Source organism: Apus apus, chromosome 1 (genome assembly GCF_020740795.1).
Source record: "Apus apus isolate bApuApu2 chromosome 1, bApuApu2.pri.cur, whole genome shotgun sequence".
NCBI classification, from domain to species: Eukaryota; Metazoa; Chordata; class Aves; order Apodiformes; family Apodidae; genus Apus; species Apus apus.
Window position 1 is genome coordinate 171,806,713 of NC_067282.1, and position 25,098 is coordinate 171,831,810.

The window sequence follows — 25,098 nt, forward strand, 5'->3', positions numbered from 1 at the left end:
TTTATCATGCTGGCTATTTGTAGTAATTTGTGCCTTTCTGTTTGTTTTAAGAGCTAGCCTGTTTGCCCTCCCCCAGTACAAAATGCCATTTAAATGCCTTCTCTATATTGTCTTCCATAGATATACCCAAATATCATGGTTATGTACCCAACATACTCTTGACTGCATGATCTCCCATGAAGCACCCGCTGTGTTTTGGAAACCTCACATGGTTACGTTTTGGGATTTCATACCTAGTAATGCTCTGTAGTACAGGAGTGGAGTCCTCCACTACTGTTTCTTCTTTGCATTTTGGCTGTTTCCCCCCACCCCCTTCACCTGCAAACCCCAATATGGGCCCTACCTGTGATTAGTAGGAAATGTAAAGCTGGAGCTTAAATGTCTTTGCTACTCTTAAGTCTGAGGCTTGCCTAAGTGAAGCAGCATGTGTAGCATTTATTGATACCAGCTCTGTGCCATATTTTGGTGAAGCAAGGGGAGCAGTTTGATTCAATATAGGATTCTACCATTAATTTTTAATTTCCTGCTTGTTTGTGCCTCAGCCCTGACATTGTTTAAACCTGACTGAACGTGACTCCCCAAAGCCCAAGCAGCCAGTCTGGCTGGAGAGCCAGGTAGCGGGGGCTGGTGGCGGCTGGCTGGGGATCCACCATGGAGCCTTCCCTCCTTCTGCTTCTCCCTTCCGCTTTGGTGCGCAGCGCTGACTCCTGTGCTCAGAGAATTATTTTGGTATCACTCCCAGGGCTTTGGGCAGGGGTGGGCCAGGAGGGAAAGTCAACATGAAGGAAGAGGCTGGGGAGGGACAATTTGTGGCATGAAGGGCAACACGTCCCTCTGGGCTGATGTACTTTAGCTAAAGGTGCTCCCCAGCACCTCAGCTCAAGCATGAGTGGTACAAACCACAGGACTGCACAGCTTTATAATGACAGCCATCTACTTTGTTTTCTTTTTTTTACATTTTATTTCTCATTGGCAAAATTGTTCACCTTCTCACCTCATCAGTGTCAACAGCTGGATGAGGAAAAGGTAGAGTACACAGGCATGTGGCAAACAGAACCAGAGCATAAGCATTTACTTCTCTTGTCTCTTGGCCATGGGAAAGCTGCTGTGAAATGTGAAATCTCTGACAACCTTGACTGTTGCAATCAAGGTCAAATGAGCACTAAATATCCTTCTAAGACTCTTCAACATGTGACGCTTGGGTTGGTTTAAGTGGTCCTGAAAGGTGAGAAGAGGGTTGGAGAGCTGTTTCACACTTGACTGTGTACACGTCCTGCTGTTGCTCACCATTTCATGTTAACAGTGTGAATCTAGTAATTGGTGAGGTTCTTGGTGGGTTTGGGAAATTTTTACTGGTTGGTTGGTTGGGTTTTTTTACAACACTATATTATAGTATAGCTGTTGTCATAACCAAAAATCTCTTACCTAATTAGGATGTTACTCCTGTCTACCTCTTTTTCCTTGCAAGCAATAGGAGCAACTTCGCATGTTAGATATTTCCCCATGTTCACTTTTCTTTTTGGTGAAATGGATAACTCTTAAGGGGAAATATTTTCACAGAAAAAGAAATTTACAACTTGTCTCAAAGGCAGAGTCCCTAGGAAAAATAATTATTTTTTTGTTTGTTTGTTTTTAAATCACAGCTGCTTGTTTCAGGGCACTGGGTCACTAATTGAGTGCAAGCTTTATAAATGTTGTTTGTCCTCCCCCCACAGGGCATACAAAACCATTGAGGAAGATGACTTGAAGTTTCCCCTTATATATGGAGAAGGCAAGAAGGTGGGCACATTTGCTTTCCTTGGACCAAAGGAAGACAGAATTCTCTGCTGTTTACCACTTGATTTAGCCTGTGGCAGTCCAGTGTTTTCCACTCAGTATCTCTTTATTTTATCATTTTGACAGCTTGAAAGAATATCTTGGTTCTGTCATAAATCAGTCTCATGTCTGGGGGGTTGGCGAGGGGAGCTGAACTTACTAAAAGCATTTGTATAGCAGACAGAGTAATTTGCTGTTCAGTTTGCTCTTGTTTTTCTTTCATGTAAATAGGCCACAGTGAGACCATCTTAAATAATTGACTTTGAGTGTTTCTGTTCTCATTGTAAAATATAACTTGCCTGGGTGAAGATAGCAAAGTATCTCATGCTTGCTAAAAAAAAAAAATAGGAGGATATTTAATAACTTTTTAGAGTGCTCTGAGATGCAAATCCCTAATTTAGGAAGGGGAGGGATCAGGACAGGATTTGTGAAGTGTAACACCCCTTAACTGTATCTTCTTCAGCAAGTGTACGTGGACTCACTATTGAATTTTTCTGATGTGTGAATGCTGATAGTTTTTTCTCGAAAAGGAGAAACAAACCATTCTGTTTGGCTGTACTTTGGTTCCAGCTATGTGATTAAGAACAGTGAGATCATTAGTGCTGATCCCAGCAAGCTTAGCTGGATACAGCAACAGGATCAATATAAGGACGCAGTGGTGTCAGCCTGCCAATATTGGTATGCTGGCTGTGTTTCTAAATAGTGCTCCCCTGCTGCATTAGGTTCTTATCTCAGTGCAAAAATACACACTCTTCAAAAGTAGTCGAAGTTTTGAAGGTTCAGACCTGCAGCTTATCTCTGAATTTGGCTGGGTTTATAATTATTTGCAAAATGTTTCATGCACATCTTTTTAATTTACTTTCTTATAGCCTTATGGAACCAAGGGTTACTGAGGCAAAATAATTTAGAGTCAGTTGCTCGCTGTTATTGATGCTGTGAGGTCTCTTGTTCAGGAGCTCCTGTGGCTAAACTAGATTTTGGGGGAAGTGATACACAGACAGCAGAGAGCGAGGTTCCCTCTCAGGCTGTCTGCCTGGTCGATCTTTGAAGAAGTGTTAATGAAGAAGAGCCTCCTGGGAGACAGCTCATGTTGCAGAGGAAGGTGCCTGGGGAAGGAAGTGGTAGACCTGAGGTGACAGCAGGCCTGCCCTTGACTAGCTGTCCACAGAGGAGAGCACTGTGGTCTGTGCCACTGTCACCTGTGTGTTCAGCAGTTTAAGGTGGTCTTTGGCACTTGTCCGTGGTAGAGGGGAATATATGGCAATATGTTAGTAGGAAGAGACCACAGGTTTCTTAGGTGAGTAATTAGGCTCCTCATCTTTTTTATACAACCTGTTTACTAACAGTATTATTTGCTGAAGGACTCCTCTCATAGACTGGCATAGGACAGTCAGATGAGTGGGTTAGGTTTCCCATCCCTTACAGAGGCTCACAGTCTAAGATGGGTGCCTGCAGACTTGGATGTGAACGAATAATGATAATGGGATAATGAGGGAAATGGAGACAACATGACTGTTAAAAGCTTTGAAGTTGATTAGCTGTGTTAAATCTAGCATTTCTGGGAGATAAAAGGGAATTCATCCCCAACTGTAGCAGTTGCAGAGTAAGAATGTTCTCTTTTTCCCTTTTGGCACAATGCATGTAACAAGATTTGCTCCCATTGCTTTTCTTTATTTCCAGGCTCGGGTTATGGCAACAATTGGAGTGACCCGAGGACTGGGAGACCATGACCTGAAAGTACACGACTCTAATATATACATCAAACCCTTCCTGTCCTCATCTCCTGAGGTAAAGCAGTCAAGGTTCAACTATCTGATTTAAAAGAAAGAAGCAAATATACTTAGTGTGCTTGTTTCTTCTTCCCAAAATTGTCTGTTCTGACTGTGGTCCAATCCAGGTATCATGCTGCCCTTCTCAAAGGTGCAGCATGTTAGTAACATCCACATAGTAGGAATGTTGTAAGTTACCCAGCTGTGTGCCCTGGCCCTAGTTGCTCCACATCCCTGGCAAGGCATTGATGTCTTCTCACTCCTTGGTCTATGGTTATCCCATGGCCTCATCATTCAGTATGACAGACACCCACCTATCTCCATCTTCATGTGTTACAGCTCCCCTTGAAGTCTAGATCATGCTGCCTTCACAGAAACTGATGTAGAGTAGAAAGGAGCACTTCATGTCTTCCAGGGTAGTGTAGTATCCTGCTTTACTCAGAGGATACCAGATCAACTCTTAAGCAGGGAAATGTCAAGAGTGATTGGAAGAGGGCTTTCTGCTTCCATCTGTCTGCCTCTTCAGCTCCAGTTCTTAATTTTTTATGATGGTTTTGTGTGAACACCAAATAATGGCAGGAATGGCAATGTGATTCCCAAATGATGGCGTAACAAGGGGATTATGCAGTACCTGTGTTAGGGGTAGTTTGAAACGCCCCCATACTTTTTTTTTGCCTCTCACAAATATTCAAGTATTTGACCACCAGAGACCTTGCAGTGAAGGATATGAAGCTTTCCAATGGGATTTGAATGTATTTGTTAACAATGTGAAAACCTCACTTTATTTTTCCCCCCTCTGTAACTGCATTCTTGTTCCTATGTCAAGGAACAGATGACACATTTTTTTTTATAAAATATTAAGCAAGAACAAACCATCTGATGAAAGCAATAAAAGGGAAGCCTTTGCTTCCATGGCCCAAATGCTTAGAGCCATCCACTATCAACTGGGTTGCTGGAGTTCCAACCCTACCCAGTATTTGACGTTGAATTTATTGCTTGCTATAGCAGTATGAGAACAAAAATACACAAATGACATAATACTGCTAGGAAGGAACCAACTAATGAAATTAACCTTGCTTAGAACATCTTTGACTCTTTAAAAATAAAAAATTTTAAAGTGCTGAGATATTTTGGCCCTGAAGAAAAATGGGAGCTCTACAGACAGCACCTTCTTCATGTTTTCTTCATGTCGGTCCAGTACCTTCCCTCTCCTCTCTTTGAGTGTGTGGTATCCCTGACCTGGAACCTGCTCCTGTTCTCAGCCAGCCAGGCAGCAGCTCTGCCCTCATCACTGTGATGGATTTGTTTAGTGCCAGCAAAACGATGCAATTCTACCTATTTATTTTTCTTTCTGGCATGCTGAGACCCAGTGTTTCTGGGGAATGTAATGGCTGCAGCAGAGTATCTCAGCAGTATTATCTCTGCCAATTGCTGCTGCGGTATTTGTCTATGTGTATAAACCAAAGCTTCTCATGGGCTTTTCTGATTTGTGTGGAGTGGGTCTGTATGTGTTCAAATTCTGGAATATGACATCCAGTTCGTATGCTATCCACATTTCAGGATCTTTTAACTGCTTCGCAAAAGGGAAGCAAAATTGGCTTTGTTTCCACATTCTCTTCACAGCTAAATTCAGCAAAAATGTGTGAGGGCAGGAGGAGGAAAGACTAAGCACCAGCCACCTCAATTTAGACATACTGGCAAAAAAGCCCTGAATTCTATTAGGAACTAACATATGTTCCAACTTGCTTTCCATTGCACCTCTTTCTCTTAATCATCTCTTCCTTCTCTTCCCAGAGAGAGCCTCTGTGCTTTATCTCCTCATGTTTTTTCCCTGACTTGTTCTGTCCATATGTGGACAGTGCACCTTGCACAGAAACCAGCATTAAGGAACGACATCTTTATGCTGCCATCTGGGAAGCTTGGCACTCGGAAGTAAAGGCAGTGGCATCAAGCAGCAGTTATATTTGGCCCTTGTGCAGCATTGGATTTTGAATTGTTTATGTAGAGGTAGGGAAGCACAATGTCTGGTTTCCAGACCTGGAAAAGGGGAGGCACAGGAAATTAAACAGCACAGTGAGTCGTGACAGGAGGAGGATCCAAGGTCCTCTGGCTTCTGTTTCTGTACTGTAATTACAGCATCCTTTCCCAAGTTGGGGGCAACATGGTGAGTTTTCAGAACATTATATTTCCAGTGTGACAAAGCTCCAGTATGCCACATCCACTAAAATTTAGCTGAAGGTAAGCAGCCCTGAGACTACATCCAGAAACAGGCATATAAAAGTAATTTGAGGGTGGTGTGAAATGATACTTTGATAGAGTGCCAGGCTATGGGAGGAGAAGTCATGTAGCCAAGACTGACAAATGTAATCAGGATTCAGTGGCTCAGCTGTTACAAGACCAGATTTGGAGGACTTCTGCAGGTTGGTGAGCTCTAGAGAATTAAGCCTTTTCTAATGAACTGGAGTAGCACAAAGCAGGCAAGCCATGGCTGAGGCTCTCTGGCGTGGAATTAAATATTTATTTTTCATAATAGAACAGTTCATTTGAAGGCTTTCAGCAGGAAATTCTGCTTTTGAAAGCGCAGCAATAGCCACCTTGTTATAACTGAAAAGCAGAATATCTTGTTGAAATTTTTCAAAAGGCAATTCTGCCATTTGGTGGGGAGAGGTGTGGCTCTGATGGCAGCATTTGTCCCTTGCCAACAATGAACCTGAAGCCAGCCACCACAGTAAACTTTAAGAAGGTAATGAAGCAGAGTTTTTATCATTCTGTTATGTTAGTAAAATCTTTCTGACAACTCCACAAATATGTCAAAGGAGACCGTTTTAGATTCACATCTGCCTTCTGAAGAAATCCTTAGGAATTACATTGTCAAAGGGAATAAGTAAGGCAAATATTTAAAGAAGTACAGAATGATCAAAGGGAGTCAGGGTGGCAAACATCACACTTTAGTGATTTGAAGTCCTTCAGGGCTATGTCTACCAGAGAATTAAAAAAATAATAATAAATGCAGTAGATGGTCTTGCATGAGCACTTTGATTTCTCAGAAAATGCTTGAGAAACTGTTCTGCATCACAGGTTATTAATATAAAAGATATGAAGCTACAGACTAAGTGGAAAGTTGGCACAGTCTACTGGAAATTGGCTAAAGGGCAGGAAACAAAGGGTGGCAGTAAAAAGCTAAAAGGAGATTAATTGGTGAGTGCTGCAGGGAGCAGTGTTGGGACCCGCTTTTTATTATTTACATATAAATTACTTGGAGGGTAGTAGTGAAAGATCTTTGTTGCTTGCCAGTGAAGCCGTACTGGATAACACTGCGCATAAAAAGGGATGGTACAATTAAGAAAGGGCTTAATTTATTGAAGTAGCCATGTTGATCAGTAGTGCAGGCGAGTGCATGCGGGCTGTTGTTTGGCTGGAGCCCCCCCGGGGCTGGCTGCTGGGGAGCCCCTCAGGTGGCTGCAGGCTCACGTGTCGCTCTGTTGTGAATGGTTTTCTAGCCACAGGGACTCACGTTGGCTGCCTCTTAAAAACAACCCTGGCAAACAAGCCGCAGAGCCTTCAGAGAGCTGCTGTGGTCCTTTTCAGCAGCCAAATGCAGGTCTTGTCCAGTGGGTATACCTGTTTAAAATGTAACTATCAAACCAGCCCACCTGTTTGTTTGTTTCTTGCCCAGAGCATTTTTCTCAGCGCTCCTGACTGTGTGTAGGTGAGCAACACGAGATAAAAAGACCTGGATTGAAGAAAGGCGTTATGCGACAAACTGCATCATGCACGTTCAGAAAGATGTTGTGTGGCTGAGGGCTCAAGTGGTGTGTATCTGCTGTTACCTATCAGCAGACATCTGTCAGCACTAGTCAGGATACAACGTAGTGTAACCCAGTGCTTGCTGTCATGGATGTCTGTGCTACTGAGGTTCTCGTGCTCCTTCCTTATAGTTGGCTCTTTACAGTTTCTGGTTACTGAAGTCAAGCTCAGCTAATTAACAGGTCAGCTGCTCTGCATCAAGACAGACATCAAGAAGAAGTATGGTGACATAACTGGGCTCCTTTGAGGGCTGCCCTGATGCTCCAAAGAGGTGTTAGAGTGAGAAAGTTTGCCAGGGCAGCACAGAAGGGGCTGGTAGGCTGGGGGAGTTGCTGAAAAAGCACAGGAGTCAGAAGGCAGAGCACAGGCTGCCCAAGGTGTTTGGGGAAGAGTTCTGTGGGGCACCATCAGGATTGACATCTGACTGCAAGAAGCAATGAGTCACGAGGGAAAGATTGAAGATTTGGAATGGAATTGCTGGGAAATGTGTCAAGGGATGCAGCACCAGTTAAGGAAACCTCTGCACTGCCAGCCAGTGTCTGGCCAACTGCGCTGGCAGGACTGTGCAACACTGTCTTGCAGTATGTGCAGCTTTGTGCAAACTTAGGTCACAGAGAGAACATCACTTAAACCTCACTGTTGTTTGGTTTCCTGAAACACATCTATGGGAAGGAGGCAGTCATTGAGAAGATTGGCTGTGAAATTTTCAGGGAAAAGGAAAAAATAAACCCTAGTAATTTCCAAATGGTTGTCAATGAGCTGCTTTTGGTCACGTAAGATTTACAGTGCTGTGGGGTTGCTTGCCGTTGCAGGCACTTAGGTAACTCCCTGAATCACTCCTCATCTTTCCAAAACTCTGGCACATCAGAGTCCTTCACCTTTTCTGTACAGCATGTGTCAAGTGTGCTCTGGGGTGCTGCACAACATGTGCGTGGGTGGAGTGGACGTTAAGTGAGCCCTGCTGGTCTGAGCATCCCGTAGCTGTGCCTTGGTGGTGCTGCCCAACCTGTGTGCCCCCAGGAGCTCTGCTGTCACGCTGCTCCATGTCCAGCTGAAGGCATGTGTCACTGCTGCAAGAGGCCCTCACTGACCTAAGTAAGAACCTGAACAAAGCTGCTAGCAGAAAAGTGAAGGGTTAGGAGCTGGCTTGTTTCTGTGCCTGGGCAAGGTGGTCTGTGAGCAGTAACAGGAACCTATGATATGCTGGACGGCTTTAAGTTAACTCATTTTTGTCAGCACCATATGGAGGGCTCCTACAGCTGTATTTTAGAAATCAGAAGAAAGACAGAAAAAAGAGTTTAAGAAAAAAAAATAAGTATTATGTGAACATGGCTGCCCTAACATGTTGCTGCTGTGGTAACTGGAAGGCAGACAAGGCTACATTTCAGTGAACATTTTGTGGCATGTCCAGCTGGTCCTTGTATACAGGAATCTTACCCAAGCTTGCTTCCTGTAACCTTGTCACTCTCTTTTCCTTAGCCTGGGTACCAGCCTAGCATCCCTGATTGTGCTCACCCCACTGACGTTCTCTGCACCTCTTCTGACATCTAGTTCCTTCTCAATGGCACCCTTTTCTGGAGGTGCTCATTCACAAAGCTTTTGCTTTTATGAAGTAACTACCTTCTTCCCAAATTACCCATAAAATCAAGGATTGCTTTTTTGTTTGTTTTCACAAGTTCTTGGTGTTGCTCTAGCATTGTGCTGCACCAAGCATTTGACTTGTGGACTGGCTGCAGATAGCTTTGACAAGTTTCTTACCCACCCCAGTGCCACTTCCCAGTCAGACAAGATTGTTCATTTCAGGAGGATTCAAATAAGTGATGCATGGTCTTGGTTTCCTGCCTTCTCCCCCACCAACACTGCAGAAAAGGCTCTTGCGGTGCAATGTGTACTTTGCCTGGGTGGGAGAGCCATGGTAGGTGTGTTTTTCCTAGCACTGACATTCAAAGCTCGGTTATTCCTCCTAGGGGCTCGCTGCTGAGTGCATCCCTGAGCATTAACCCTGATGCTTTCTCAAATATTTGCCTGTACCCAAGAGATCTGACCAGAATATGTGCTGCTTATTGCCAACTTAGCCTCCACACATCAGTGATTTCCAAGGTGAAACCCTGGGCTGTTAGAGGCTGAACTAAATTCTGGGAGATGGGGTCTAGGACAGCTACTGGTTTCTGTGCAGTGGGCTTGAGATGAGAGCTGTGCTGCATATAGGGAACTTTTCTATAACAGTATTCCCACTCAGTCTGAATTAGGAGATATGTTCTAATGAAGAGAGTATCTTGCCTTGACTTTAATCCTCTCCAAAGTCCTTATTCAGCTGCTACCTAAGATAATGAAGCGTAGGTTACATTTTACAAATGACCTTCTAGTGCTTTTGAGTGAAAGGTGAACAAGTAAGGATTAGCAGTCAGGTCTAGGTGATTTTTTTTTTTTTTCTCTCTGGTACTGGTTGCAGTCCCATAAAATCATAATTACATTAAAAGGTCCAGCCATTTTATGTGCGTTGCCTGCTCCATGGCTCTTAAGGGGAGAATGCATCAGGAGGGAGAATAAAACAGCTCATATTTTCTAGTTATGCCAGATGCTTGTCCCGACAAATTTCCCAACTGCCTTTGCTGTTAGTGGAGCCCGAGGCTGGAGCAGAGTGCGTGACAAGGTGTACCATTTCCAAACTTCAGAACAGATGATAGTTTCCTCCTGTCTGCCTTGCCAAGGTTGTCACACTTCTTTCAAGCTGTGGTTGTTGCTGTGGTAATTAAAGTGCTCCGTGAGTGCTTCGTACCGGCTCCCCATTGCAGCCTGGGAATTGCAGGTGATTTGTCAGCTGGAGTACAGCGTGTGCTGGAAGGAGAGTTACACCAAGCTAAAGGCTCATTTAAAAACACTTGCCATGGCCTTTGCTCATAATCTGGCTCAGATGAAGCTGACAGCCTCCTGGCACCCGCCATGTCTGCTCACTGCACTCCTGGCTTTCCCCAGCCTCAATGAGGAGGGGACGGTGGAAGTAGTTTTAAAGGCAGGCTGTGACGGAGGTGCCAGCAGCAGTGGTCAGCCTGACTGCAGCTGTACACTGACAAGGTGAAGCCAGTGGGTGTTGTAATCGTGCAGATAGGCTGGGGGTTCACTTTTGTGCAGATCTTGAATTGATTTCTCCTTACAGATACACATAACTGAGCAGGTAAATAGTCTTTCTCCATTTCATCTAACTACACTGTAATTCTTGAGTGCAGCAGCTGCCAGAAAACGATTGTGATGCCTGCTGCCACACAGACATTTCCCAATGTGTGCAATTTATCTGGCAGACTTAAATGGAACTGGACAAATAGTGAAAACAATTATTTGTGAATATTTTATTAGAAAATATCAAATATTCATCAAATAAATTATTCAGCTTCTATATGACTAGTCCTGCCAATGACAGGGAAGAGTCTCACTCGCTTGAACCAGGCTGTGGGGTGGGGGAGGCTCTGAGGGCTGCTGGCAGCCTTCATCAGGATAGACTGTGTCCATCCCAGCTGGGGCCAGCACTGGAGCCATGCCAGGGCAGAAGGAGCTACTGGCCTAAGGGCTAAACTGGGGAGAACCCGGTGCTGCAGGAGAGGTATTTTAGTGCCCCAGCCGAACCTCCTAACACACAACTAAATTCAGCAGTGTTTCACAAGCAAGTTTGGCAGTCTTCTTTTTCATGAATGTCTCCTGGGTTTTTTTTGTTTTAGGTGAGAGTCTATGACCTCCTGCAGTATGAGCATGGGCCAGATGATGTTCTGATCCTAGCTACTGATGGACTCTGGGATGTGCTGTTAAATGAAGAAGTGGCAGAAGCTGTCACTAACTTTCTACCAAACTGTGACCCTGATGATCCCCACAGGTTTGTGCTCATTTCCAGTTTCTAGATTCTCTGCAGAAGAGCACTTTCTGGTAATGTATTTTTGTAGAATGTATGACATGAATAACATTCAGTAAATACACAACACTTAGACAAAGACATTTTTATAAGTTGGATGGAGCATCTACAGCAAATGCAGAGGTTAGGGGGGGTCTGTTGTAACTCAGAATTGCATATCTTTGAAGGAGGAGTTGTGGGATCGTGGTATCTTGGTATGGTATCAGTTTTGTTTGCTGTACAGAATCCTGTGGAAACTGTAGGAGGCTGAGGTCTTAGCAACAGGTCTCTGCCTCCAGCAGTGACAGGTTTCCACTCCTCTGGATAGTCCCTTAACACTAAAGATTGCTTCTCACTAGGTCATCATCAGCATGTATCTCTCTCACTGTATGTATGTATAAATACTGCACAGTGTGGTTTCCAAAGGTCGTGCCTTGACCTTTAAACCCACCTTCAGTAGGGGACGCTTAGTGCTACCAGCTGCAGGAGAGATACAGTGACAAAGTAGGTGGAAATAGGTGGAAAGTCTGACTCTGTTACAGTTGGAGTCTGTTTCATTTCACAATATTAACCTACCTCGTCCTCTTAATTTTCCTGTCTTTATCACCTCTTACTTGTTCAGTTGCTCTCTTTAAAACAAACCATTAAGCAAGCAAACAAGTTCCTGAACAACTAGCTATAGCACTGTCTGCCTTGAGTGAGTCCATCAGCCTGTCTGTGGCTGAGTTGGGTGTCTCCGTGAATTAAAACATGCTAGAGATCAGAATTCTCATGCTTTTAAAAGAGAGGACTGTGAAAGTGGAAAAAGCTTTATCCTTCCCTAGGGGCTATTCAGAAGGGGAAGTGTGTGTTGTTTCTGAATTCAGGCCTGGCCATTGCTGTCTTCTGACCTTGCCTTGGGCTGAGAGTGGGGAAGAGCTTTTTACACATCCCCAGTTGCTCGGCAGAAAGCAGAGCTTCAGAAATAAGCTCTGAGATATCTTGGCATCCAAGTGAAAACACATGGGACCGTATGAGAGCTCAAGTTACAGTTGTTTAGATGTGGCAACTCTTGAGGGCATGGGGAAACCCATCCCAAAATGCTTGGTGTTTTTCATGTTTCTAAGTGGTCATCTTCACAAGGACAGCCCTGTTCCCCATCAGCAAACAAGGAAGATAATTGGGACACCCTGACAACCACTTGGATTTTAATGTGGGAGCAGCTCCAACATAAGTCGTGAGCAGCATTTTCTTGCCTTGACACCTAGAAACGTGGAATGCAAAGTGAGGTTTTGCTGCAAGCACTCAGTCTTCCAGTGAATGGATGATTAACATGAAGCTGCAACCGCAGTGTTTTGACCTCCCCTGCTTCCTTGTGCTGTAGAGGAGATGTGGTATGAATACAGCCAGGGCTGTCTCTACTTCAGCACGATATGGAAGAGTCTCTGCCCTCTCTCTGAGAGATCAGGCAGGATTAGCCAGGGTCAATTCTGGCACTGTGCTGTGTAAGTAGGCCACTGATTTAGGGTAGGAAGAGGTGACCCACCCAATCCGCTTTTGCTTATTCTCTGGCACCATTCAGAGGTGCTATGGAGCTTTTGCTCTCATTTCTGCACCCCTGAGTCTTCTCTTGCAAAGGCACCTGCTAAAATGTAATGCCTTTGCCCTTCTCTGTCTCCATTCTCATCTAGTAATTGGGAAAAGGCTGGCTCTTCCTACTGCCCTCACTGGTGCTGTCTGTGAGAATAAAGTCTGGGTGTGTTGTGTCTGTCTTGTTCCTTTTCGTCTTCCCAAAGCTGGTGATGGCCACCATGTTTGCTGCAGCAGGAACGGGGATTCATTGTTCAAGCTCTTTGCCTTGTTTTAATGGATGAAAAATTACTCATATAAAACACATGTAGAAATCAGAGACACTACAGGAAAAAAAGGTATTTTCTTTGTTTCACATGTGTTTGTTTGCACTGGTTTAGCCCAAGTGATTGTGGGGGATTAGTCCCTGTTTGTGCCAGCGTGAGTACGGCACACTCCAGAATTAGGCCTGCTGTATTATGAGTTAGAGCAAACACATTTATTGGTGTTTGACCTACTGGTCTGTGAATGGACATCTCAATTGAAAATTAATTTGTTCTTCTAAGTAACTTTGTGCCAGGTCATTTAGAGGCTTACAAATAGTGGTGGCAAGACATTTCTCATGCTGGCTTGCAAAAGGTAATTAGAGCGGTCCCTCATATAGTTTACAGTTATATTTATGAAAATTACTTTTGTGGAATTGCTCTGCTGCTTGGTTGTAAGGAATATTTAAAGGGTTTAAAGCACTGTGTGAGAGGTTTTACATAATTACTTCACAGTGGTCCAAATGAGGTATAACTAATGAATTTACAATAACATAGCAACTCAGACTGTGGAGCTGCATTCATTCCTCTCACTAGTCAGTGACAAGGAAATCTTGTTTGCTGTATTATCAGGGTTATGTTTAAAGGAAATGTTATCCCAGAAAATGTCAGGTTCTGTGATGGGTGTAGTGACGTAGTCTGTGGTGAGGTGATCAGCTGGAAATTTAAAATCTCTGGGGATGTAGAAAACTTGTCAGAATGTAAGAGACTTACCCCCTGGGTTTGGTAGTGCTGTGGTCTTCTGGAGAATCTACCTATGGAGCAGGCCTGGGATCTGCCTGACCCAGTAGCCTACTTTCACCCTGACAGCAACATAGTTAAAAAGGAAAAAAAAAAAGCTAAAAAAAAAAAAAAAAAGCTAGAGAGGAAGATTTTAGAGCTGCAGAGTATTTATCTGCTATGTAATTAGTTCTTTCTGGGAACCATATCCCTCCCGTTTGAATTAGAAGTAATTTTATAGCCTAATGGGTAAGAGCTTACAGCCCTTGGCAATGCTCTTGGGACTCTCTCCTGCTGATACTTACTGTCAGAACTGTGAGTGTTTGTTACCCACAGAAAAACATCTTTGAACCCTGTCAAATGTAGCATGTGTCTGGGCATCTCCAAGTACAGGCAGAGCAAAGTCCTTGGGGCTGTCTTCACCCAGCCATGCAGACAGAGCCTCAGGGGATTTGGGCAGCGGGTGATGGGCACAGATTTGATTAGAGAACAGTTCCTCTGTGAGGGCTGCGATGGAGGAAAGAAGCTGGAGTGCAGATGTATTTCTTACCCAGCTCATTTCTTACATGGATTGTGGCAGACAAGAGCATGAAGGGGACCCTGCGTGAAGAACAGGTGGTAGCGACACACTGCTGCTTTCCATACATCATCTCCCTGAAGAGCTATGAAGATAGAGAAGCATGATTCTTGCCCATTTCCTTCAGCTGCACTTAAGCATGTTTTCCCACTGACCTTGGGAATCTTTTATTTCTCCTCCTCTCTCCTGTCCTTTCTCATTCCCTCTCACTCTCTCTCTCACACTAGCTAGAGATTTATGAGGATGCTGGAGAGTTGCTCCACCTCTGCTGGATGTGAGAAGATAAGAAGCTGCTCAGACAGCAGCACGTTTCCCCACTGTCACCATTTCTCCTGCAGTACTTTCACTGATCAATACTGAAAGCTTCAGCAGAAGAAAAAAAAACACATATATTTATTCTTAAAACACAAAAGCTGTATTCCAGTGAGGCTGTTCATTAGGAGGAAGTGGATACTTTAAAACTACTTCAGCAGTTCTCTAATACTGTCTCAACAGCTGAATCCCAAGTTCACAGCACTGGAGAATAAAACATTCAGTAATGGACTGCTGCTGCTATTCATCTCCAGGTACAAGAGACTCACCCTATCTCTAGTGCCAAGCTGAGAAGCATCACCTTCAATTCAGCTCTACACAAGGAGAGGAATATGTTACCTTGCTGCTGCCTTCACCTGTTCCTTTTCCTTTGCTTCGTCTTCTTATGTATTTTCTTGTGTATTTCACAGTCTCTCTACGAGAATTTCTGGTTTATTAACATTTCTTTTTTTATGACTTCTCCAAACACTAAGCAGCAAAAGCAATATTCACTCCTTTGTACTCTTTAAATCTGGGGAGCTCTCATTAGTTAGAAAAAGGAGGAAGGCAAAGGTTTTTTGCAGAATGATGGGTGTTTTCTTCTCTTATATTCTGACAATAGCTGAGAAATCCTTGGAAAAGATTCACTCAGCATCAGACACGCTGTGAATAAATATTCCAGTTTCTCGCTTGCCACGTGGAGCCCTTTTGTTCCTTAGCCCTGCATCTGATCTGGGGATTTGGGAACTGGGGACTGCAAGTATGTATGTTTGGGCTTTTTTCCCTTAGAAAATATATTTCCTGTTGCATTAGGACAGTACAGGCTGTGCTTCTCGTTACATCCTGCCACTATAGCTGGGGGTTGTTGGTACAGACTTACCTGGGAAGATGTGGAGAGTGTGCACGTGTTTGTGCAGTGTGTGTGTTAGAGTTCATGCCTTGGGCCCTTCTCTTATTGCTGAAAGTAAATATTTTGGCAAAACTAGCGAGGGCTGGAAATTTTCTCACTCAGTCCCACTAGGAGTGGGGAGTGCATTGCTTCTGCACAACATTACTTGGATTCAACATCAGACCTTTTGGGCAGTCAAATGTTGGTTCATTTTCATTGAAGAAATCTTTCTAGAAGAGAAAATAAATCTGTTCCTGGTTCAAAGGAGTCATTCGAGTTTAAGGCACCAAAATTGTTGAAACAGAATGTAATTGCTGGGTTTTCCTTCTTTTATCCCCAGAGAATGAACAAAGTCTCTATGGATAAAAGTTACTGTTTAATAATGCATTCTCTGGAGAAAATTTCTGGGGTTAGAACAGTCCCAGACACTTGATAAATTCTTTCACCCCTCTGCTCCCACTGCTTCTGATCAATGGAGATACTGTTCTTTCCTGTTCCTCAGCTGGGGTCTGGGCAGATTGTTTCTGGCCAAAGATCCTCCCTAGCAAAATCTTGAAATGCAAACCCTTCTTGTCCTTCCTTGTTTCTGGAAACTGCAGAGGTGTGCTTTGCTACTGGTGGCCTGTGTTTGTGGCTTCATAGAGCCCCAACATCATCTTGGAGGCTGGCACTTACCCTTTAAATAAAACACAGGCAGACACAACATTGAATTGTTTTTTCTTGTCAGTCTTCTAACTGCCTGATTAATTTTTAATTATCAAATCATAGAAAAGGTTGCCTCCACCCAACCAATTTCAAAACACCTCAGCCAGGTGTTGGACTGTTGAAGAAAAACACATGACAGGAGCTGTTCCCTCGTGAGATATTTTTTTTCAGAGGACATTTCTAAGTGAGTCCACAGATGTGTTGATCTAGTAACAGCAGGTAAAACGATAAGGAAGAACATGATAGAGCACTGTCATGCACCACCTTTTGGACTCTGACATCCTTCTGTCCCCAAGCAGCATCTGTTATTTTTTCAGGACAGAAAGTAACTCCCATAAATCAAGTGCCACTCAGCCCAGCACAGGCTGGGAGTTTTGAAGCAATGTGAAACTTGTTTTTTCACTAAGTTAAGCATTTGACAACTCACATTCACACAGTTTTCATTGAAGTCATAAATGTGAAAGGACTGTGGGACTCTGTTAATCTGGCTGTATTAACTGTTAGTTTCCTTTTCCAGTTTCAGAATAAAAGAGGTTTAAAAATCTTTCTTATGCTCTAGGAAAACAGATAAGTTATTCTATTTGATTTAAAGTTTAATTTGGATTTTATTTTTAGTGCTCTATTACTTTCAAATCCCTTTCTTTGTTAGGGTTTATCTCTGAAATAGTCGACCTATATTTACCTTCAAATGTTTCAGTCCACAAGGGCACAGTGTTCAACAAGTAGTGTCCTCAGGTTTTTCAGACTGCTGCTCTAAAGCGGACTTGTTAAGGCAAGCGCTTAAGTATTTTCCTGAAAACTTGGGAAGCAGGGCACCCAGAATGATGGGTGACTCTTTGATCGATCAGTGCCTGTCAGATACCTTCAGCTTCTGAGGCAGGAGCCGTCACTGAACTGGAAGGGGTTGCTTTGTGGCTGTGCTGGGTTTTGCATTTCTCCTGCTTGTCTTGGTAGCTCCCGATGGTGAAGTTTGCAGGCTGTGAGCAGCCACTTGCCTCATGAGGACGAGCACTCCCTGGCTGTGTTCTGCCTTTTCCACAGGTACACGCTGGCAGCACAGGACCTGGTGATGCGAGCCAGGGGGGTGCTGAAGGATCGGGGCTGGCGGATATCCAACGACAGGCTGGGCTCTGGAGACGACATCTCTGTCTACGTCATCCCTTTAATACACGGGAACAAACAGTCGTGAAAGCAGCGCCAAGAGTGGTTATAGGACTGGGATCTTTTGGGGAAGGGCCTGTAAGAGACAATGTTTTTGGTGATCTGACCAGGACACTTCCAATCGATGTAATCTATTCAATGCTGGAGGGGTATTTTTCTGCCCAAAAGGCAGGGCTCTGCACATATACTGTATATGATTAAAGATTATCCTTAAGATTAAAATTTCCCTATAGAAATGGTTTTGGTGCTTAACAGGAATGGGATTTAAATGCTGCTAGCATATGGATTCTGTTGTCCCTCCAGGTGGGGAATTGACTTTTTTCTCAGTTTACCATGTAGCTTGGAAGAGTCATTTCAGTTGTGAAAGCAGAAGTGGGTACCAGAAGCCAAGGAGGCTCCTGAAATCTACCCCCAAATATTCAGAAGGTGACTTGGGTCATGTTTCATTTAAAGATACCTATATATACACATATATGAGATTCAAGAGTTTTCTTCTTGTGAAAAGTTGCATTCATGACTTACCTATGGACAATTACAAACTTGTGTAATCTTTTGAATCCCCATTTTCCTTCCTGTCTTTTCTTCAGTAGACTATATTCCTGTATTTTAGTAGGAAAACTGAAATTGTTTTCAGTGTAACTATGCCTGTTTACTGCAGCTAAAACAGCCACCTGCAAAATTGTCCAGGAGAAATAGATCACAGATTCTAATGTGAGGAGTTACTTGTCAGGATACCCTGTTGTGTGTGTGTACCATGGTTCTCCAGAGCACAGAAACTCAGCTTTATGTGATGTTTACCTTGGAGGCCATGGTTTCTTTGGGATCAGAGATTTTTCATTCCTTGAATGGTTCTGCCTGCTTTATCCTGTTGAAAGGATCCCTGACTGTACAGCTTTTGCATCAGTTGGGAGTCAGTAAATTTATTTGGGCTCCTAAGTGTATTTTAGTTGGCTTCCTGCTTGAAGTGGTGGTATTGTTCTCGTTATCAATTTGATTGCCCAGATAGTGATCTATTTAAAAGTCCTTTCACTTCTTCCTGCCCCCCTTATTAGTCAGTATGTCTTTGCCTGCTTGACTTGGTGATCAGAAAGTGACAGCTTATAACTTTCTGTCCTCTTGCTCTTGAGGACTGCAGTCAAGGATCAGAGGATCACTGTGGTAAATGCAAGCCCTTGGCTAGCTTCAGCAGCTTTTTTCTTAGAAGTGATGAATCAATTTAAATAAAGAAAATTTGAGTAAAACATTATCAGAGTGAAAGCAACAGTCCAAGAGGGAAACAAGTGAGCAAATGTGCAGCTTAACCTGGCTGCTTATTCTTCAAGCAGACAGCTCTCTTACTCATTGGCAGGGATTGAAGGAAAAACAAGATCAGGAGGCTCTAGTGTATAGGCAGTTGTGTTGGCAGAGGAGCCACATTCAATCTGATTTACCCTCAGACCACATATTTTTGGAGCCTGGAGCTTGCCAGGTCTGTCATTTCTCCTGTGCTGTGTAAACACCACGCAGCGCGCGTGCAGCACGGCTGCCCAGGGGCTTCATTGGGTTGCATCTGGAAGTACACGTGCCACAGTCTCAGTGGTTTAGACTACCCTTGTTCTAAATCTCTAGACCCAGTAGGAGTTTCAGGTTGAGAGGAGACAATGCAGGGTGTGTCATGGCTCAAACATGCAGCAAACTGCATGATTTTTGCCTGAAAACTGGTCTGAGCATTCCCCAGGGCCTTCATGTGATAAAGCTGTGCAGAACACTGATGTTTTGTATTCTAGAGCTTCAGCGTAAATCAATGGCATGTCTGATTATGTGTTGTCATGCTTTATCTATTATTTCCTTCTTTTTTTTTTTTTTTTCCCCTTTACCTCTTTTTCTGTGTGCAGCTGGATGAAAAGAGAGGTTTGGAGTCTAGAATGTTTTTCACATTGCCCCTCATGTTTTAAAGATTAAGCAAGAGATCTTCTCTTGCACTTCTTTTTTTTTTCCTAATAAACTTGCAAACATGCTTTTCATGCTCTGTGTAACTCCTGTTGTCTCTTTGCAAATGCAGTTGTGTATTTCTCTAGCAATTCAGATCCTCTTTCACAAAAAACTAATCCTGGCAATTCTAGCAGTCACCTGAACAGCAAAGAAGCTGGTGCTTGCTGGTACCAGCTACAAGCCTGAGTCAAATATTTCCGTGCCTGTGCACTGTTAGTCTTCGTTATTTGGTAACATGATGTCAACACACACCAGTCCTTATAAAATCACTGCATAAAATGTGGTGAAAATAAATTACCAGTGTATTATTTGCCAGAAATTAAAGGTGAAATTTCAAGGCCATGGAAAATGCACCTTCTCATTCAGGGGTGTTTTTAAACATACCCTTGGAGAGATGGGTTAGCAGAGTGCATGACTTGGTGGGAGCAAACAGGCTGGTGACTTTCCATAGCAAAATCTCATGGGTGCTGGTATGGCTTTGTGAATCAGCTTCCACTGTGTTTGATGGTCACCAGAGGTTTTTGTTGCTGTCAGTCAGCCTGCTTCTCTGCAGCAGCTGTGCCCAGGAGGAGTTGTGTTAGCTATCACACCCTCTCCTAGAAAGGGTGGAAGCACAGTATCAACAATTAACATCAATTAGCATCAATTAATAAATTCTGAGATCTTCAAAGCATAATAAAAAGCCTCCTACTCAGATGTATGTGACTGAAACTATTCTGTGATGCTTTTTGGTTTGCCTTTTTTTTTTTTTTTCCTGCAAAAGTATCTGCTACACAGTGAGATGCTTGCCTCCCTAGGGCCTCTCTGGCACATCTCTGGCACGCTGCTGTTAGTTCTTGGGCTTTCCCTTCTACCTGCTTTCACTAGGAGCTTCCTACCTGCCTGCACTGTGGTCTGTGCTCTGCTTCAAGGCATGGTATAAATACACATATACACACCAAAGCCTCATATCAATAGGAGGCAGGAGGCACTTCTTGGGGAGGTATTGTGTGAGCAGAAAGAATAACTAAAAGCATTTCCAATTACCTCTATAGGCTGGACTATTTTGGGAGTCACAACATTAGAAGCCACTGATGGCAGGGAGGATCCATGCTGCACAATACCATTTTTCAGGTAGGCACAGGATGGTTCTTGTGACGTGCAGACTTGCAGCTGCTCTAGGGCTCAGTGAAGCTCCCATGTTGGGAGCAGACACCAGCTTGCCTCTTCAAACTGGAGCAAGTTAGGTACCAACTCCATATTTTAGATCCTCGGCACATCATTTAATTACTGCCTGATGCCAGGAGCACTGTGTGGTTTTTTGCCAGTGAACTTCCCTTAGTATCTGCGATTGTTGAAGCCTCAGTAGCAGAGAACCTCAGTCCTGAGTTACCTCACTATTTGTGTTGCTCTTGCACAGTGCTGTGTCCTTGCCTGTACACGGGTGCTGCTTGGAGAGCCAGGCAAGTTCCTGTCCTTCCTGGGGCAGTGGCAAGGGAAGGAGGTGGTGTGCCTGCCATATGGTTCAGGGTAGCTGACAGTAGCACTGTCTGCTGGTGCCTAGTCCACCCCAGTTCCTAGAAACTCAAAACTTAAGAAGCTTCTACCATTCTCCTGTGGATACTGTTGCAGAAGGTAATACAGTCATTTTGGACGTCTTTTTCTTGCACTACAGCCTAAAATCTTTGTTTAATTTGAAGAAGGTGGGTACAAATTTTGCTTATACCTCAAGTGAGGCATTCAGACACCTTTTGGTACATAAATGCAATGATGCTTCCTTCATGGGCACAAAAACTGTATTGTCTGAGAAGGCTGATGTTCAGTGGCCTCATGCTGGAGAGAAAGATGAGGCTTTTTAGATTCTAAAAAACAACAGGGCTAACAAGCTAAAGGAAAAGTGGTCAGAGCCTGCTCTTAGCAGTGGATTTCCATGTTAAAGTTACTTTCATGTTAAAATATGATGAGAGATCTGGGAGGTATGGTTGACTCTCTGCCTCCAGGATGTTTTTGAAGAACTGCACTTGATGTTTGGGCAGATTTTGGCTTTGAACTTTTGCTGGGTTTTTAAAGAACACTACACACTCCAAGCAAATCTGCTGTGTTTCTTCCTGCCTCGCTGTTTTGCTTTAATTTTACATGTTATGTACAAGTACCTTCAACATTTTTGTATCAAACATGAATTACAAACTGTGGAATTGTTGTTCCTCCCTGGCATTTTTGGTGTGTAAATAGTTTTTCTCCATGTGTCTCAGATAGTGATGTGGCTGCCATGGAGAGAGTGACCAAACAATGCTGTAACTGTGCTGCTGTATTTCTACCTGTGACATACTTGAAGGAGGATGCCCTTGTCCACCTCCACTCTCATTCTTTTTTCTTTTTTTTCCCATTGCTACTGGTGTTCTTTCATAGGTGTCTTATTTTGGTTTGGGATTGATTTTTCTTTATAATAGTTTCCACCTTTTTCTTTCCTTCTTTGGACAAGTCCTGTTGTTTTGAGTTCTGTACGATTTTGAGTTCTGTGCGACTGTCTGGGTTTTTATATATCCTGAAGAATGGAGAACCAGCTGGAGGAAGATGTTTTGGACCAGTGTACTTCTGCTTTGTGACTGTGAAATGCTAATCTTTTTTGTAACCTAAGAACAAAAAAAATGTTTGGTAAAGGGATATATTTTGTGTTTTTTGAAACTTTTCAGTGCAATGAACAAAAGAGGAGGATGCTGAAGAAGTGTATGCGCAAAGTTTTAAAATAAAATTTTAAATTATATAAATATATCTATAACCATTCTTGTTGAGCTTGTTGACCTAAGTCTCTTGGTGCGTATCACTAATGGTGCCGTATGGACAAGGAGCACACTCTGCTTTCCAGGGGATTGGATGATTCACTGACTACAGGTCTCACTCTTGATTTAATGAAGCGAATCCTGATGAGGTGCATTAGTGTATGGGTTGACCTGGAAGAGTGCAGCTGCAGGATAACTGTGTGAGCTGTGTGCTGCCATGAGATGATAATTTATTGCTCAGACTGCCAGTTGCCATGTTCTGACTCAGTGAAGAGTGATGCAAAGTGAGCAGCTATCAGCTCTCTGTGGCATGAGACGCTGGATGTCATTTTTTAGATGACAACACCGTTGGAATAAGTTTCCCCTCCTCCCCAGTTTCTCACAGTCAAATTCTGCCCCAAGTTCAGTAAAACCAAGGGTGAATTCATGGATTCCACTGGAGCAAGCTGTCATGGTTATTTAGTAACCAAAGCTTTATTTGAAGGTACCAAAGATGCAGGAGCTAAACCAGCTTTTGCATTGTACTAGCACAGAGCATGGGCAATGCCCATCCAGTCGCCAGCAGAATGAGAGCTGGGCCTGTATCAACTGTTTCTAGGTTTGAAATCTTGTGTCATGGCACAAGTGGTCCTCCTGATTACCATTTCACCTCAGACTTAGCAGAAGAGCAGTGAAATTTTTTGTAGTGTTGCCTCAGTTTTTAAAATGCTGCATGTGCCTTTTGTGTTCACTGACCAAGTTATCAGAGCCTAGAAAGTGAAGCTGTTTGTTACTTTCACTCTGGTTCTCCTCACTCCTCCAGTTTATTTTTGCAATCCAACCACTAAGTCAAGTTTAAGGTTGCTGTGCAAATAAACTTTGGTGCAGCTTTGCCTGCTTTGTTGGTGTCAGCTGAATAAATAAGTGTTGGTAGCACAGAGTGACAGGAGCTGTTGCACATCGAGTGAACTGCAAGGAGCTTGCTCCACATCATCCAACTGCTTTTGCATCTCTTAAGCCCTGTATTCTATAAGCTTGTAGGTCAAGTAAGGCTTGTTATTTTCTTTTTTTTAGGTAATAGATACAAGTCTTCAAATTTGGACATCAGTTTCTGTAACTCCTGTAGGCAATAAATCAGTGCTAAGCCAAATAATGTATTCATGGTATTCTGCTGAATGCACACACTTAACTAAAGTGACATAAGGGAACAATCCCAGTAATTTATTCTGTTTTGTACAGTTTCTGCAAAACTGAGGCCTGAAGTTTCATCTTCTGAATGAGTCCTCATGCAGCAGGGTACTGTCTCAAAAAGTTTACTTCTTTATGCTATTGCACTGCAGCTTTTATTGATTCCAGAGTTTCTCTCATGCTTTCCAGGAAGGCTTATATAAACCAAAGCTATTGCACATCCTGTTCTTGTTAGAAGGCAGGATGAAGGCTTTTTTTAAAATCCTCCACTTTGTAAAGCAAAGAATTCTGTAACATTTTAGGGACAAAAAAAATGATCTCAGGAGAAATTATGCTTTGAGGACAATGTTAATAAAAAAAGAGTACGATCCAGGTAGACAAAATGTGTCTACGGGTAGATAAAGAACAGATGATTTGGATACTTTTTTTTTTTTTAATAATTTAAGAACAATTTATCATAAATTTGAAGCTACAGAAATAGCCTACAGTACTCTGTAACAAAATAGGAAAGGGAGAGGGAGGAAGCTGCACTAGAAAAAATAATTAGATTTTTACTGCAGCTAATTTAAGACCGATTATTTAGACGCACAGACAGATGAGCTCTCTGAACCTTCATGAATTTTAGGGCACCTGAGATTAGAATTACAACCTTTTTATTGGTGTATTAGTGCCTAATTCCTCAGGCTCTGAAGAATCAAAATGCCCCTGATCTTTCCCCCTGAGAACTGATTCCCTTAAGCAGTAGAAGGCAACCCCTTAAGGCGTTCTGTAAAGACAGCACTGTGACCAGCTGTAATGGTTTGGCATCAGCCCTGAGCTTCAGTCATCCCTGGATTCATTTATGCTATGGGTGGCATTTTTCCTTCTTATTACCATACCCCTCCTTGTTTTTAAGCATTCTGGAGTAGTTAATTGCTGTTTCAGAGGTGTCCTCGAGTCCTTGGCCACCCAGCAGCCCCAATCCCTCACTTCCTATGGGTGCTGGTACAGATGGCACCACCGGCATGGCAGGAATCAGTGGCAGCCGAAGGGAAGCCCCATGGAAAGGGAAATGATTTCTTCATTAACCTAATATTGCTCATTACCTCAAAAAAAAACAAAACAACAACCAAACCCAAAAAATAAATGCATGCAATATGTGAATTCTATTTGAAAAGGGAAACTTTAATGGCTTTAAGTTGATTTTAGAGGGTTCTACTTTGGCCCAGATGATACTTTCTGAGGAAACAACTGCTTCTCAGCAACTGAGGAGCTGGCAGAAATATCTGAAGGTTGTCACAGAAGCTCAGATGCAGCACTTGGCTTCTGATGTGCCAGTCATTGCTTAGTTCTGTAGTTATTGCTACAGCGTTTTTTGGGCTAAGCAAACAAACCTGAAATTTTGCTACTTTTGCTTTAGGAGGGTAAGACTTAAGAACATGGAAATTCTGTGAGATATCCATGGATAAAAATACAAGAATAGGTCTTGTTTTCCCATGACAGTAAATGTTGGAGGCAAATGACCAGTCACCCCATGAACTAGCAGAAATTGTTCCAAACAGAGGCCCTTTCTCTACCCAGTATAATATTCAATAAAGCACAAGGATGTAAAAGCAACTGTTCCACCTGCAGTCGTTCTGATCACTTCAAAAACTTAGACTGAGTCTGTCCATCCAGATCTCTTATATGTGTATTAGTTTGATTTTTAATCCTGCAGCCCTTTGCAGCTGGAGTGCC

General features: G+C 43.2%; 1 protein-coding gene across 1 annotated transcript in view; it reads left to right on the plus strand.

Annotated features, from left to right (window-relative positions):
• Positions 1 to 22,203, plus strand: part of PPM1H (protein phosphatase, Mg2+/Mn2+ dependent 1H) — a 145,135-nt gene extending 122,932 nt beyond the window's left edge. The window contains exons 7-10 of the mRNA XM_051619219.1: positions 1,716 to 1,779; positions 3,496 to 3,603; positions 11,105 to 11,256; positions 17,366 to 22,203. Coding sequence (XP_051475179.1) covers positions 1,716 to 1,779; positions 3,496 to 3,603; positions 11,105 to 11,256; positions 17,366 to 17,513 — 472 coding nt within the window. The 3' untranslated portion in view covers positions 17,514 to 22,203. The remainder of the gene's footprint in view (positions 1 to 1,715; positions 1,780 to 3,495; positions 3,604 to 11,104; positions 11,257 to 17,365) is intronic.
• The last annotated feature ends 2,895 nt before the right edge of the window (positions 22,204 to 25,098 follow it).